The 16,629-nt window shown below is 40.4% G+C and overlaps 1 protein-coding gene across 3 annotated transcripts in view; it reads left to right on the forward strand.

Moving 5' to 3' along the window:
- The window catches only part of LOC111143785 (RNA binding motif protein 6), a 105,660-nt gene that overhangs the window by 13,361 nt on the left and 75,670 nt on the right, over window positions 1–16,629 (forward strand). For 2 of the 3 annotated variants that reach the window (XM_022497657.1, XM_022497656.1), the window contains exon 2: window positions 14,596–14,706. Coding sequence is in view for 2 of the 3 variants with exons in the window: in XM_022497656.1 (XP_022353364.1) it covers window positions 14,663–14,706 (44 nt within the window). In the remaining variant the exon portion in view is untranslated. Of the gene's footprint in view, window positions 1–14,312; window positions 14,707–16,629 lie in introns of those variants that run through there. The other variant, XM_022497659.1, reaches the window with a different exon arrangement.

Consider the following 16,629-nt stretch of genomic DNA (forward strand, 5'->3'; position numbering starts at 1 on the left):
ATTCTTTTTAAAAAAAGGTTTATTTGAGAGAGAGACTGAGCACACAGGTAAGCAGGAGGGGGGGCAGAGGGAGAGGGAGAGACAGACATTCTCAAGCAGACCCTCTGCTGAGCACGGAGCCTAACATAGGCTTCCATCTCATGACCCTGAGGTTACGACATGAGCTGAAATTGAGTCAAATGCTCAACCAACTGAGCCTCTCGGGCACCTCCGAAAAATGCTTTATTAATGAAGAATGAAAGATGGAAGAGGCACAGAAACAATCAGCTACCATCATTGTTCCAACCATAAAGAGTACTGACCTGCAATGGGGGTTCTTTTTTGCCAAACTCACTGGTCAGCTTCCAGGAAACCATTGTTTAGATTCTAGAGTAGTGTGGCTGCAGAGTTCAACGGAAGTGTGTCACTAGGAGTGTAGCCTGTAGTTTAGCATAATGCTTACCATCTTCTGAAGCAGCTGACTCCTGTTCAACAGCTATGCTTATGGAACCATTTTTCACTTCAGTCTTCAAAATTCTCATTTGACTATTTGCCACTCATCCAGATCTGTACCTGCAGTAGTTTCTTCTGCTAGTCTTTCGAACTCACCGAAGGGTCCTTTTACGGATTGGTGTAGCATGTGTTGGAGGTGGAATCTGGGCAGTTTAGGTGGCAGGCCCCTTTATAACATTGATCTGCCACACTCTCCTAATCACTGTAACTTTGTAGTAAGTTTTAAAATCAAGAAGTGTGAATCCCCTAGCTTAGTTATATTTACAGGGGTTGCTCTGTTACATTTTGCAGATACTGCATTTTTTTTTTACAGATTGAAGAGGGTTTGTGGCTACCCTGGGTTGAGCAAGTCTGTCAGTGCCATTTTCCAAGAGCGTTTGCTTGCTTTGTATCTCTGTATCACATTCTCAGAATATTTCAGACTTTTCATTGTTACCGTATTTGTTATGGTGATCTGTGTTCAGTGATTACAATTTGCTAAAAGCGCAGATGATGGTTAGCGATTTTTAACAATAAGGTATTTTTTAATTAAGGTACGTGCATTGTATGTTTAGATAAATGTTACTGCACACTTAATAAACTATCATATAGTGTAAACATGTATATGCACTGGGAAACCAAAAAATTCATTTCACTTACTTTTTTGCGGTAGTCTGGAACCAAACCTGCAGTGTCTCCAAGGTATGCCTGTATTCTTCTCTGTTTTGCGCCGATGGGATGATTATAAATAGTATTTCGTACCTATAGCTTATCCTTGATCAGTTCACATAGCTCCCTCGTTTTTTTGCGAATTGTGTGGCCTTTCAGTAGTGCAATATACTATGTTGATGTACATTTAGATTTTAAAATCTTGCTATTACAAACAGTGCTGCACTGTGCATGTTTGTAAACGTGTCACCTAACCCTGTAAGTTTCTAGAGATTGAATTCCTAGAAGAGGAACTGGGAAGTTGGGTAATGCATTTCAAATTTTGTGAATATTAGTTTTCCTTATGTTATGACTTTTAACCTCATCCCTGTTGGAGAAGATACTTACATAGTATCTCTCTTTTTATATCTATTGAGACATGTTTGTGGTTTAGTCAATGGTCCATTCTGGAGACTAGCCCAGGTGCACTTGAGATGTGATTCTGCTACTTTTGTGTAGAGTGTTTGTATGTGTCTGTTAGGTCTAGTTGGTTTATTGTGTTCTCTGTTTCCATTTATTCTGTTTGGTCAACTTACCTGTTATGGAAAGTGGAGTTTCAAGTCTCCAACTATTAGAGAATGGTTTATTTTTCTCTTCACATGTTTTCAGTTTTTGTTCTATGTATTTTGAGAGTGTTCTATGCTTAATATTTATGATTATTTTATCTTCTTGCTATATTTTTTGAACCTTTTATTTATTTTTTATTTTTTTAAAAAATATTTATTTATTTATTTATTTATTTGAGAGAGAAAGAGAGAGAGAACATGAGAGAGATCAGCGGGAGAAGCAGACTCCCTGCCGAGCAGGGAGCCCGATGTGGGACTCGATTCTGGGACTCTAGGATCATGACCTGAGCCGAAGGCAGTTGCTTAACCAACTGAGCCACCCAGGCATCCTTGAACCTTTTAATATATAATGTCTTCCTTTGTCTTTTATAAATTTTGGATTCAAAGTCTGTTTTGTCTGATATTAATCTAGCTCCCCAGCTTTCATTTGGTTACTTTTTTTTTTTTTAAAGATTTTATTTATTTATTTGACAGAGAGAAATCACAAGTAGGCAGAGAGGCAGGCAGAGAGAGAGGAGGAAGCAGGCTCCCTGCTGAGCAGGAAGCCCGATGTGGGGCTTGAACCCAGGACCTGGGATCATGACCTGAGCTGAAGGCAGCGGCTTAACCCACTGAGCCACCCAGGCGCCCCTCATTTGGTTACTTTTTGCATGGAATATGTTTTCCATCTTTTCACTTTCAACCTGTTTGTGTCTTTGGATCTCAAGTGAGTCTCTTGAAGCATAGATAGCTTAAACAGTTATACATATACAGCATATGCAGTTGATCCTTGAGCAACGCGGTGGGTTGGGGTGCTGGCTCTGTGCACTGTTGAAAATCTGTGTATAAGTTTTGACTCCCCCAAACTTAACTACTAATAGTTTACTGTTGACCAGAAGCCTTATAGGTAAGATAAACAGTCAACACATATTTTGTATGTTGTATGTAGTACATACTGTATTCTTATAATAAACTAGAGAAAAGAAAATGTTATTAAAATCACAAGAGAAAATTCATTTACAGTACTATAATTTTTTTAATTTTTATTTATTTATTTGACAGAGAGAGATCACAAGTAGGCAGAGAGGCAGGCAGAGAGAGTGGGAATCAGGCTCTCCACTGAGCAGAGAGCCCGACTCAGGGCTTGATCTCAGGACCCTGAGATCATGACCTGAGCTGAAGGTAGAGGCTTAAGCCACTGACCCACCCAGGTGCCCCTGTAATGTTTTTTTTTTTTTTTTTTTTTTTTTTTTAAGATTTTTTATTTATTTGTCAGAGAGAGAGAGAAAGAGAGAGAGATCACAAGTAGGCCGAGAGGCAGGCAGAGGCAGAGGGAGAAGCAGGTTCCCTGCCAAGCAAGGAGCCCGATGTGGGACTCGATCCCAGGACCCTGGGATCATGACCTGAGCCGAAGGCAGCCGCTTAACCAACTGAGCCACCCAGGCGTCCCTGTTTTTTAATCAATACCATACAATTACATTGTCAGTTTATAAAATGAATTAATGATTAGTACCTATATCAATACTTTTTTTTATTTTTAAGATTTTATTTGTCAGAGAGAGAGAGAACACAAGCAGGGGGAGCAGCAGAGGGAGAGGGAGAAGCAGGCACCCCACTGAGCAAGGAGCCTGATGCAGGACTCGATCCCAGGACCCTGGGATCACGGCCTGAGCTGAAGGCAGATGCTTAACCAACTGAGCCATCCAGGGGCCCCTTGATACTATCTTGCATGATAAAAACAGTATAGATGTTTATATATGTTACTGATATTAGACATCAAAAATGAAGATTGGAGCTCCCGTGTGGCTCAATTGGTTGGGTGTCTGACTTGATTTCAGCTCAGGTCCTGATCTTAGAGTGGTGAGATTGAGCACCCCCCAACCCTCTGTGCTCAGCAGCCAGTGTACTTCTCTCTTCTTCTCCCTCTCCCCTTCCCCTTGCTCATGCACACACGCATATGCACTCTCTAAAATAAATAAGTAGGGACACATGGGTGGCTCAGTTGGTTTAGCATCTGCCTTTGGCTCGAGTCATGATCCCAGGGTTCTAGGATCGAGTCCCACATGAGACTCCCTGCTTAGTGAGGAACCTGCTTCTCCCTCTGCCTGCTGTTCCCCCTGCTCGTTCTCTTGCTCTCTGACAAATAAATAAAATCTTAAAATAAGCAGATAGATAGAAAATAAATAAATATTTTTTTAAAATGAGAAGATTCTATGAAAAAGAAATTTGTGGGTGCCTGGGTGGCTCCGTTGGTTAAGCGACTGCCTTCAGCCCAGGTCATGATCCTGGAGTCCCGGGATCCAGTTCCGCATCGGGCTCCCTGCTCAGCAGGGAGTCTCCTTTTCCCTCTGAGCCTCTCCCCTCTCATGCTTTCTCTCTTACTCTCTCTCTCTCAATCAAATAAATAAAAGAAAAAGAAAAAGAAAAAAATTTGTATTTGTTTACAGGTATAATGATTCATGCATTGATACCAAAGAAGCAGCAGTATAATTGTTTCATGGTAGCCTAGCCTATACATTAATGAATGAATCATTTAAAAAATTTTTATGTTATATAGTATTACAATCATACTCATAATACAGCATTGGAAACATTGTTAGATTTTATTTATTTATTTTTATTAACATACATTATTTGCTTCAGGGGTACAGGTCTGTGAGTCATCAGTCTTACACAATTCACAGCACTCACCATAGCTCATATCCTCCCCAGTGTCCATAGGAAACATCCTTAGATTTTTTTTTTTTTTTTTAAGATTTTATTTATTTGACCGGGAGAGAAACAGGAGAGAGGGAACACAAGCAGGGGGAGTCGGAGAAGCAGGCTTCCTGCTGAGCAGGGAGCCTGATGCGGAGCTTGATCCCAGGACCCTGGGATCATGACCTGAGCTGAAGACAGATGCTTAACCACTGAGCCACCCAGGCACCCCACATTGTTAGATTTAAAAAACATTTAACTGTGAGGATAGGCTGATAGGCAGTTTCTCCAATTACAGGAGAAAGAGGCATAGTGTATGGTAATGTAATTCTTTGAAAGCAATGTTATAAAACAGTAAGAAAACTAACACAATATGAATTTTCTATTAAAATCACTAATCTGTCCACTTCCATTCAAGTCTCGCACATGATGTTCTACATGATGAGTACTTGGGTGATGATGACACAAAACATCTCACGTGGTTCGAGAAGTTTATTTATTTATTTAAGATTTTATTTATTTATTTGACAGCGATCACAGGTAGGCACAGAGGCAGGCAGAGAGAGAGGAAGGGAAGCAGGCTCCTTGCTGAGCAGAAAGCCCGATGTGGGGCTCAATCCAAGGACCTTGGGATCATGACCCGAGCCGAAGGCAGAGGCTTTAACCCACTGAGCCACCTAGGCACTCCAACAACAGAGAAGTTTATTAACTATTCACTGTGGGAGTTGGTCTTGCCCTCTCAAGTGGCAAAGGTAGAAGAGGTGGAGGAGGTAGAAATAGAAGCAGGAAAGGCCTGCACGCTCTATAACTTTATGGAAATGCATCCTAATTTCTGACTTTTTTGGTTTCCAGTATCTCTAAAATTGTTTCTGTGGTGGTTCCACAATCCTTCCACTGTTTGCTTTAGTTTCAGTGCTTGTACCTTAGAAAGTCTGGATCATCAAAGAAGTCAAAGCAGTCTTCAATAATCAGAATGCAGTCAGATGTCTGATATCAATTTGTTTTCTGGGATTGCTTCTTCTGTGTCTTTTTTTTTTTTTTTTTTTTTTTTTGAAAGGGATAGAGAGAGAGCACACATGAACAGGGAGAGGGTCAGAGGAAGAAGGACAGGCAGACTTACTGGTGAGCAGGGAGCCCAATGGAGGGCTCAGTCTCAGGGCTCTGAGATATGACCTGAGCTGAAGGCAGACTCTTAACTAACTGAGCCACCCCGGTGCCCCTTGTTTCTTCTACATCTTCTTCCTCTTTCTTGGGCATGGTTTGAAAGTACTCATCTCCATCGAGTCATCCTTTTAAAATTTTTCTTGGGTGGTGTGTGTTAGCTCTTGAATTTCTCCAAGATCCGTATTTTGAAACCCTTCACCCCCACCTTTTTGTATCCACTCTTTCATGATTTCCTTGGTTTCCTCTGTTGTAAATCTGTGAAGTCATCACACCTTCTGGACACAGTTTTCTCCAGCAGGAACTTACTGTTTCAGGCATAATGGCTTTCATGGCTTTTCCTACAACAGTGGCATCTTCAGTGGTGTAATCCTTCCAGACTTTTGGGGTGCATTAGTGGCTAAGTTGGTTGAGCGTCTGATTCTTGGTTTCAGCTCAGGTCAGGATTTTGTGGTTGTGAGATGGAGCCCATATGGGGCTCTGCGCTCAGTGCAGTGACTGCTTCAGATTCTCTCTCTCCTTCTCTCTTCCCCTCTGCTCCTCTCCTCACTCACACAAACTCTGTCTCTAAACTAAATAAAAAAATCTTTAAAAAGAAATCCTTCCAGGGGCGCCTGGGTGCCTCAGTTGTTAGGTGTCTGCCTTTGGCCCAGGTCATGATCCCAGAGTCCTGGGATTGGGCCCCACACTGGGCTCCCTGCTCAGCAGGAAGCCTGCTTCTCCCTCTCCTGCTTCCCCTGCTTGTATTCCCTCTCTCCCTCTCTTTCCTGTCAAATAAATAAAATCTTAAAAAAAAAATCTTTACAGACTTTCATGATGTTCTATCAGAGTTCTCTTTCATAGCGTTCACAGTCTTTTCCATAGAGTACCGTGTATAAGAAACTTTCAAAGTCCTTATGATCCCCTGATCTAGAAGCTGAATCAGAGATATGTTTGGGGGCAAGTAGACCACTATGACACCTTCAGTGTTGAACTCCTGGGGTTCTGGGGGGTCAAGGCCTTTGTCCAATATGGAAAGAACTTTAAAAAGACAGTTCTTACCAGCAGAGTACTTCCTAAATCAGGAAGAGTCACAGCATCAGTGGAACCAGTCCAGAAAGAGGGTCTTGTTCAGGCCTTCTTGTACAGCCAAAAGACTTGCAGCTGTTTATCTTTTCCCTTCAGGGCTCGGGGGTTAGCAGCTTATGGGTCATGAACCTGACTAAGAACGGTAGAGTTAGCCTGTACCTTCTTGCCTTATATCTTGGTGGTCTGTTCTCTTTCTTATTATTTTTTAAAGATTTTATTTATTTATTTGACAGACGGAAATCACAAGTAGGCAGAGAGGCAGGCAGAGAGGGAGGAGGAAGCAGGCTCCCTGCTGAGCAGAGAGCCCGATTCGGGGCTCGATCCCAGGACCCTGGGATCATGACCTGAGCTGAAGGCAGAGGCTTTAACCCCACCTGGGTGCAGGTGCCCCTCTCTTCCTTATTAATAGATGTCCTTTGTGGCCTTTTTTTTTGCCCCCAGAGTAGGGCACATTCATCTGTATTAGAAACCAGATAGCCTTTTTCCTCAGTGATTTTTACCAGTGGCCCTGAGAACTCAGCTGCTGCTTCTTGGTGGGCAGAAGCTGCCTCTCCTGTTATCTTGACATTTTTTTAAAGTCAGACCTCTTTCTAAAATTATCAAACCATCCTTTGCTGGCATTAAAATCTCTAGATTTAGCTCCTTCACCTTTATCTGCATTAAGTTGTCATATAATATGACTTTGCTTTTTCTCAAATCATATTAGAGCCTGTAAGTATGCCTTTCTTTCTTTCTTTCTTTCTTTCTTTTTTTTAAAGATTTTATTTATTTGACAAAGAGAGATCACAAGTAGGCAGAGCAGCAGGCAGAGAGCCTGATGCGGGGCTCGATCCCAGGACCCCGAGACCACGACCTGAGCCGAAGGCAAAGGCTTAACCCACTGAGCCACTCAGGCGTCCCTAAGTACGCCTTTCTTACAGCAATCCTGCACCCACGTAAAAGCTGCCATAAGCTGTATTTTCAATATGAGATAAAAAGATACCTTATAAAAATTACAAGGTTTTCGTGCCTGCTGGTATAGCTGCAGTGATGGCTTCATGAATTTTCTTTTTCTTTTCTTTTTTTTTTCCCCATGGTCCTTACACTGGATTCATTTATCTTGAAACAGCAGACAACTGCAGCCGCAAACCTCTGTGGTACATATCAACCAATTCAACTGTTTCTTGTAGTTTCATGACTACTCTGCTTCTTGGGAATACTTTCAGCATCAATGATGGCACTTTGTATGGGTGTTATTCAAGGTTTATGGTGTTGCATTAAACATGAAAAATAACAGGAGAACCAGGAGAAATCACTTTTTGCTGTGATAATGCAATTTGCCAGAAAGACTAACTGCCTCTGCAGGGATGATTAGTGTCATTTTTTTTTTCTAAGAGGATACTTGCAACACTTGAGCACACCGCAGTAGCAGCAGGAGGTGACTGCGGAATTATTACAGTAGTACAGTATGTACTACAGTTAATTTTGTGCAATTATGATTTCACACAGTATCTTTACATTTGTTTACATTTTTCTCAACTGCAAATGGTATCACTTATGGTCTGTGAGTTTGTAAGTTTTTCGTTTTCGTTTTTTTCAAAGATTTTATTTATTTATTTGTTTGAGAGAGAGACTGTGAGAGAGAGCATGAGCAAGGAGAAGGTAAGGGAGAAGCAGACTCCCTGTGGAGCTGGGAGCCCAATGCGGGACTCGATCCCGGGATTCTGGGATCATGACTTGAGTTGAAGGCAGTCGATTAACCGACTGAGCCACCCAGGCACCCTGTAAGTTTTGATAAATTTTAACTTTTTTAATAAAAGACTTACTTACTTTAGAGAGAGGGAGAGTCCTCATGTGAGTGGAAGGAGGGGCAGAGGGAGACAAGCAGACTCCATGCTGAGCAGGGAGCCCAACACAGGGTTCCATCCCGGGACCTGAGATCATGACCTAAGCCAAAAATCAAGAGCCAGACGCTTGACCAACTGAGCCACCCAGGCACCCCAAATTTTAACTTTTTATAATAGTTCTGTGTGTATTTTATGGTAGTAAATGATAAAATAGACCTTTTTCTTAGTTTTATTCAGTATTTTTAGGTTACGTGTTTCATCTGCTTTGTCATAAATCTCCAATAATTTTTCCACTATATTTTTTGAAAAAAATCTGTGAATTGAAAAGAAAAATCTGTGAAGAAAACTCATCGCAATTTAAACTTGTGTTGTTCAAAGATCCTCTGCAGTTAGATCATGTTTTTTCATTTATTCTGCCCATTTCTTCTTGTGATTAGGAAAGTTTAAACTTTACATTGAAAGTAATTACTGATAAGGAGGGACTTCTGCCATTTTGCTTTTTGTTTTCTATATGCCCTATAGCTTTTTTTGTCCTTTGTTTCTCCCATTGTTGGCCTCTTTATGTTCAGTTGTTTTTTCGTTTGTTTGTTTTGTTTTGTTTTTTGCAGTGAAATGTTTTGATTCTCTTCGCATTTTCTTGCATGTGTATTCTTTGTGGTTACCATGGGAATTACATTTAACGTTCAACAGTTATAACAACTTAATTTGAATTTATATCAACTGAAGTTCAGTAGCATACAAAAACTCCACTTCTGTAAAGCATCTTCTCTTTCTGTTATCAGTGTCATAGATAACATCTTTATATAACATCTAGGTCCTCATTAACCTAGATTCATAACTGTTCTTTATGCATCTGTCTTTTATTTCTTTTTGGTGCACACAGGGTTTTTCTTTGTTTTTTTTTTTGTTTGTTTGTTTGTTTTTGTTTTTTTCTTTAGGATTTTATTTATTGGGGTGCCTGGGTGGCTCAGTTGTTGGGCGTCTGCCTTCGGCTCAGATCCTTATCCCAGAGTCCTGGGATCAAGCCCCATATCGCCTCCCTGCTCAGCGGGGAGCCTGCTTCTCCCTCTCCAGCTCCCCTGGAGCTTGTGTTCCCTCTCTCGCTATCTCTTTCTGTCATAAATAAATTAAAAAAAGAAAAAAAGATTTTCTTTCTTTATTTGAGAGAAAGAATGAGATAGAGAGATAGCATGGTAGGGGAGGGTCAGAGGGAAAAGCAGACTCCCTGCTGAGCAGGGAGCCCCATGTGGGGTCCTGGTACTCTGGGATCATGATCTGGGCCCAAGAAGTCACTTAACCAACTGAGCCACTGAGGCACCCACACAACTGTGTGTTTTTGTTTTTGTTTTCTTTAAAGATTTTATTTATTTATTTCACAAGTAGGCAGAGAGACAGGCAGAGAGAGAGGAAGAAGCAGGCTCCCCGCTGAGCAGAGAGCCCGACGCGGGGCTCGATCCCAGGACCCTGAGACCATGACCCGAGCCGAAGGCAGAGGCTTAACCACTGAGCCACCCAGGCACCCCCACAACTGTGTTTTTATTAAAGCATGGAGACAGGACCTGTAGGCAGAAAGAGCTGCCTGTGCATCTATCTGTCTTTTAAATCATGTGCAAAATAAAAAAAGTGGAGTTACAAACCAAAGTCACAATAATACTAGTTTTTATAAGTGCCCCTGTGTTTATCTTTACCAGAGACCTTTATTTCTTCATATGGCTTTGGCTACTGTTTAGCCTCTTTATCATTTCAACTGGGAGAACTTCAGCATTTCTTGCAGGGTTCAATAACAAACTCCCTCAGATTTTGTTTACCTGGAAATGTCTTAATTTCTTCCTCATTTTTTGGAGGAGGACACTTTTGTTGGATACAGAATTCTTTTTTTTTTTTTTTTTTAAAGATTTTATTTATTTATTTGTCAGAAAGAGAGAGGGAGAGAGAGCAAGCACAGGCAGAGGCAGAGGGAGAAGCAGGCTCCCCGATGAGCAAGGAGCCCGATGCGGGACTCGATCCCAGGACGCCGGGATCATGACCGGAGCCGAAGGCAGCCGCCTAACCAACCGAGCCACCCAGGCGTCCCTGGATACAGAATTCTTGATTGGCAATTTAGTTTTCCCCCCCTTAGTATTTTCAGAAATTATCCACTACCTTCTGGCCTCCAGGGTTTCTAATGATGACTGATAATCTTACTGAGAATCTCTTGTCACTTCTCTCTTGTTGCTTTTTTTTTTTCCCTAAAGGTTTTATTTATTTATTTGACAGACAGAGATCACAAGTAGGCAGAGAAGCAGGCAGAGAGAGAGGAAGGGAAGCAGACTCCCCGCTGAGCAGAGAGCCCGATGTGGGGCTTGATCCCAGGACACTGGGATCATGACCCGAGCTGAAGGCAGAGGCTTTTACCCACTGAGCCACCCAGGCGCCCCTCTCTTCATTGCTTTTGAAAATTCTTTGTCTTTAATCATAATGTGTTGGATGTGAGTTTATCTTACTTGTACTTGATTTATTTATTTATTTTTAAAGATTTATTTATTTTAGAGAGAGAAAGCTTGAGCACGTGCATTGTGTACAAGTTGGGGGAGGGGCAGAGGGAGGGAATCCTCAAGCGGACTCCCTACTGAGCATGGAGTGGGCCGAAGGGCTCCATCCCACCACCTATGAGATCATGACTCTTGCTGAAAGCAAGAGTGGAGTGGTCAACCAGTTGAGCTACCCAGGCGGGTATTTCATTGTATTTCATTTAGCTTCCTAGATTTGTAGGTTCATATCTTTTATAAAATTGGGGGAAATTTTCTTTTCTTTGGCCAGTATTTCTTCAAATAATCTTTCTGCCCATTCTTTTCCTTCTGGGACTCCCTTCTCATTTATTACATAATCATTGTCAGTTTGACAGTATCTCCAAACCCCATAGGTTTTGTTCATCTTTGTTCGTTCTTTTTTCTTTCTGCTCTTCAGACTTCATAATTTCAATCCTTTTCCCTCCGAGTTTGCTGATGCTTCTGCCTACTCTAATCTGTTGAACCACTCTGGTGAACTTTTCATTTCAATTATTGTACTTTTCAGCTCCAGGTTTTTTATTCCACTGTATAAATTTCTGTCTCTGTAAATAGTCTCATTTTGCTTATGTATTGTTTTCCTGATTTCCATTAGTTATTTAAGCATAATTTCTACCATTGTTAGAAAGTCCTTGTCTAGTAAATCTGATATCTGGGTTTATTAGAGATAGTTTCTGTAAGTTTATTTTGTTTCTTTATATGTCTTGTGTTTTTTTTCTTATTGAAAATTGGGCATTTGACTATCATAATATGGTAACTCTGGAAATCAGATGTACCTTTTGTTGGAGTTTGCTGATGTGGTGGTGGGGGATTGTTGAAGGCTATAGTAGTCTGTTTTGAGGCTTTTTCTAAACTGTTTTGCAAAGACTATTCTTTGTCATCACTGCATGATCACTGATGTCTGTTCCATTAACTCATGTTCATCTAATGTTTTCCATGAATACCAGAAGCTCAAACAAATGAAAACGAACAAAAAACACTAACAAAAACAAAGAGAAAAGGAGCAAAATGAATAACCACCTCTGTTTGTTTTTGCATATTGGTTCTGTGCTGGGGCATTCCTTCAACATTTGGCTAGGCTTGCTCTGGGCCTTGGGATCAACCTGAGGTGAAAGCTTAAGGTCTTCTCAGGTCTTGTCTCATCATCTGTCTTGCCTGAGTATGCATGTAGTTTTCTAAAATTTCCCCTATGTTTGTTACTTTGGAATGTCCTAATTTCCCGAAGTGCTTTCACCCCAGCTTTCCCATATCTGAGTCTGCTTTGTAGCTTTTACTAGCAATGCTTCTTACCCTATTCCCACCCACCACTCAGGTTCTGAGTTAGATGAAACAGAGACAAGCACCAATCCTAACATCAGTCCTTCAGATATCTCCCAGACAGATTAGAAGAGATGTGCACAGTAATCTGCAAATCAGGTTTCCCTCTGATTTGAAGGAGGGAGCTGGGAACTAGGCTGCCATTTCTTCAAGATTAAACCTCTGCCTGTGCAAGGGTGGGTGGGACAGGGGTGAATGAAACCACCACAAAACTTGACTGTTATTTTGAAGATAGCTTTTTCTTGATTGCACATTCTCTTCGTTGTTACGCACCTTTGGCTGTTTTCTAAGCCAGCAGAGCTGGATCAAACATTTACTGCTGTTTTTTGATGTTTCTGTGGAAGAATGAGACTTTGGAACTTCCTCATCTGCCATTTTGCTGAAATGTGGTTTGTCTTTTCACTCTCTTGGGTAGTGTACTTTGTTTGCACAAAAGTTTTTTATTTTGGTGAAGTCTACTTAATTTTTTCTTTGTGCTTTTGGTGTCATATTTAAGAAGCTATTGCCAAATCCATGGCATTGAAAGTTTGCATCTTTTTTAGTAACTTCAGCAGAGGTTGTGTAGATGACTTCTCAGGTTGACTTGGGTTGCATGCCCATTTTTAGTTTTAATTTTATTGATTTATCTTTTAGCAGGAGAAAATTAAATATAGTGTCATACATATGGGGAATCCATGTATGAGGAATCCATGCAAACATGACATTTCCAAGGCGGTCCGGCAACATGAGGTTTATATGACATACCAAATAAGGAGAGGGTTAGGGACCTGAGAGTACAAAGGAGAGGAAGACCCTTAGCATAAAGGTGAGAAGAGATGTTTGAGAAACAGACTTTGCCCTGTTACGCAGATAAGTTTTTTGGTAAAGAGGAATCTCTGTTCTCTGTTAATAGTTCTCTTGCTGATACAGTCGGACAGTTAAGAAGCAGATAAAGAGCTTTTCCTGCTAGGTTTTGATTTGTTTTAATTCTAAATAATGTTTATCTCATAGTATGGTACATCTTGGTACATGCCCATTTTTAGAGCAATTACTGTGATGAGAGTGGTAGACTATTCTGATTGACTAGTTAAGATTGTGTAGGATCAGCCATGGACTGAATGGTGTTAATATTAAAGACGCTGTTTCCAAAAAGGAAGGTGAATGGAGGATAGAAAAATTAGTAAATATTTAGAAAACATAAACCATTCTTATAACATTGAGAAACTTATGATGCCCCAGAGTGCACATTTTTTTTTAAGACTTTATTTATTTTAGAGAGAGAGTGATCATGAGTCGGAGAGAGGAGCAGAAGCAGAGGGAGAAGCAGACTCTCTGCGGAGCGGGGAGCTGGACTAGTCCCAGGACTCTGGGATCATGACCTGAGCTGAAGGCAGACACTTAACTGACTTGAGCCACCCAGGCACCCCAAGAGAAATACATTTTTAATTTAAAATGTTTTAAATTTAATTTTAATGTTTAAATTTAATTTTTAATTAAAAATGTATTTCTCCGGGTGCCTGGGTGGCTCAGTGGGTCAGGTCTCTGCCTTCGGCTCAGGTCATGGTCTCAGGGTCCTGGGATCAGGCTCTCTGCTCGGTGGAGAGCCTGCTTCCCCCCCTCTCTCTGCCTGCCTCTCTGCCTACTTGTGATCTCTCTCTCAAATAAATAAATAAAGTCTTTTTTAAAAAAAATTTATTTCTCTTGGGGCGCCTGGATGACCCAGTTGGTTGAGTGTCCAGCTCTTGATTTTGTCTCAGGTCGTGATCTCAGGGTTGTCAGAACAAGTCCCACATTGGGCTCTACCATTGGGCATTGAGCCTGCTTGGGATTCTCCTCTTCTCCCACTGCCCCTCCCCACCTCTCTCGCTTGCTCGTTCCCTCAAAAAAAAAAAAGTATTTTTCTTGTTATTCTTGTTACAAATTAATAAGTAAATGTTTAAAAGTGACTTCTAGGGTTCCTCGGTGGCATAGCCAATTAAGTGACCTGACTCTTGGTTTTGGCTCAGGTTGTAATCTCAGGGCCATGAGATCAAGCCCTGCGTCAGGCTCTCACAGTGTGGAGTCTGCTTGAGATTCCCTCTCCCTCTCCCCTTTACCCCACTAGTGCATGCGTGCTCCCTCCCTCTCTCTAAAATTAAAAAAAAAAAAAAAAAAAATTAAAAGTGACTTCCAAAAATATCCCTGTTGTTGTTCCTGATAAAGCAAGGTGGAAGAAATTAGTTTAGTTTTTTTCTTCATGTTCTAATATGTTTATATTTTGTGGTTTATTTTATACAGGTACTATTATAACCAGACTTTGGTAGCAAAAGGATCTACTTACTGGGCTCTCTTAACATAGAAAGAGATGTGGGGGGATTCTCGATCTGCTAACAGAACAGGACCTTTTCGGTAAGTCTTGAAATTTGAATACTGAAATTGTAATATTTTATGGTAAAGATATATAATATTTTTTGGTCTATCATAAAGAGGGATATTTTCTTTGTATAGAAATAGCTCTGGTTTTTAAAAATAGAAACTATTTAAAAAATTTCTAGTCATTTCCAAAGTGCTTGTGAGGTTGAATACTGAGCATGCCAAGTGTTTTGTGTGTCAGCACTTTTTTTTTTTTTAAGATTTTATTCATTTGTCGGAGAGAGACAGAGCACAAACGGGGGAGCAGCAGGCAGAGGGAGAAGCAGGCTCCGCACTAAGCAAGGGGCTCAATGTGGAAGTTAATCATAGGGCCCTGGGAACTTGAGCTTAGCCGAAAGCAGAAACTTAACTGACTGAGCCACCCAAGCATCCCAATGTTTCAGCACTTTTTTTTTTTTTTTTTTTTTTTTTTTTTAGGATTTTATTTATTTGACAGACGGAGATCACAAGTAGGCAGAGAGGCAGGCAGAAAGGGGGAAGCAGGCTCCCCACTGAGCAGAGAGCCCAATGTGGGGTTCGATCCCAGGACCCTGAGATCATGACCTGAGTCAAAGGCAGAGGCTTAACCCACTGAGCCCACCCAGACGCCCCAGCACTTCTTTTTTTTTTTAAGATTTTTTTTATTGTTTGACAGACAGAGATCACAAGTAGGCAGAGAAGTAGGTGGAGAGAGAAAGGGAGGAAGCAGGCTCCCTGCTGAGCAGAGAGCCTGATGTGGGGCTCCATCCCAGGACCCTGGAATCATGACCTGAGCTGAAGGCAAAGGTTTTAACCCACTGAGACACCCAGGTGCTCCTGTTTCAGCACTTTTTAAACATTAAAAAATAATCCCCCAATTATTTTTTTAAATCATTTTTAACAAAGTAATACATACTTGGCAAATAAGGAAAGCTAGCAAAAACATACATGAACATTTATATATGTAAATAAAAGTTTTGTTAATTTCACTAATTTATGTCTAGAATCCAGAGCTGTGTTTGGCCCATGGCAAATTGTGTTTCAGTTATCAAAAATAGTTCTGAGGAAAAAAAAATTATGGGATGCAATTTTCTAAGGTACATTTTCAATATTAAGTGTTACTGGGTACAAAGATGAGTTGAGAAAGTAGTACCTTTCAGTTATTAGTAGATTATATTTTAGATCTGTAGGGAGTTAATTTTTTTATAGCCAATATAATAAATGATGATGACTGTATTTTTAAAGCTTTTGTATTATGCTTACAATTAATAAAATACCAAAGGAATGTGATTTTTATGATTTATGGTTTTATGATTTTACTTGGTATATGGCATAGAAATCTGATCTTTAAAATTATATATTAAATATTTATATGTATGTTATAAATATATATGTATATATTTTTTAAATGCTCCAATTGAAACTTCTGTTACTAGTAAATTTTCTTTTGGATTGGCAGTCTGCAAGATTTTATCACACAAATTCAAGAGGTGTTCTCATCATTTTGAAGCTGGGGGTTCCAGTGAAAAATTAGAGAACTGAGTTTTAAAAATCCATAAAATATTTAGTAAAGCTAGTGTTTCATAAATACTAGATAGTGGTCTTTACTTTTGGCTCAGCAGTCTTTAAGTTAAAGCAATGGTGATGATGCTGGGTACATTTTTCCTTTCAAATTTAAGGTCTGTGTCAGTGGTCAGCAAATTATAGTCTTTAGCTCACTTTTGTTTTATTGTAACACACCCAAGATCATATGTTTAGATATTGTGTGTGTTTGCTTCCATGCCACAATGGCAGAGTTGAATAATTGTGACAGACTGCAAAGCCTAATACCAATACTATCTGGCTTTTTTGTGGAAAGTTCACCGATCCCTAGTCTAGATCAGTGGGCTTATACATCAACATTTTTAAATATTTAGGTTGTAATCTATCCTTTTTTACTTA

Source organism: Enhydra lutris, unplaced genomic scaffold, assembly GCF_002288905.1.
Source record: "Enhydra lutris kenyoni isolate GAN:26980312 unplaced genomic scaffold, ASM228890v2 scaffoldscaffold10, whole genome shotgun sequence".
NCBI lineage: Eukaryota > Metazoa > Chordata > Mammalia > Carnivora > Mustelidae > Enhydra > Enhydra lutris.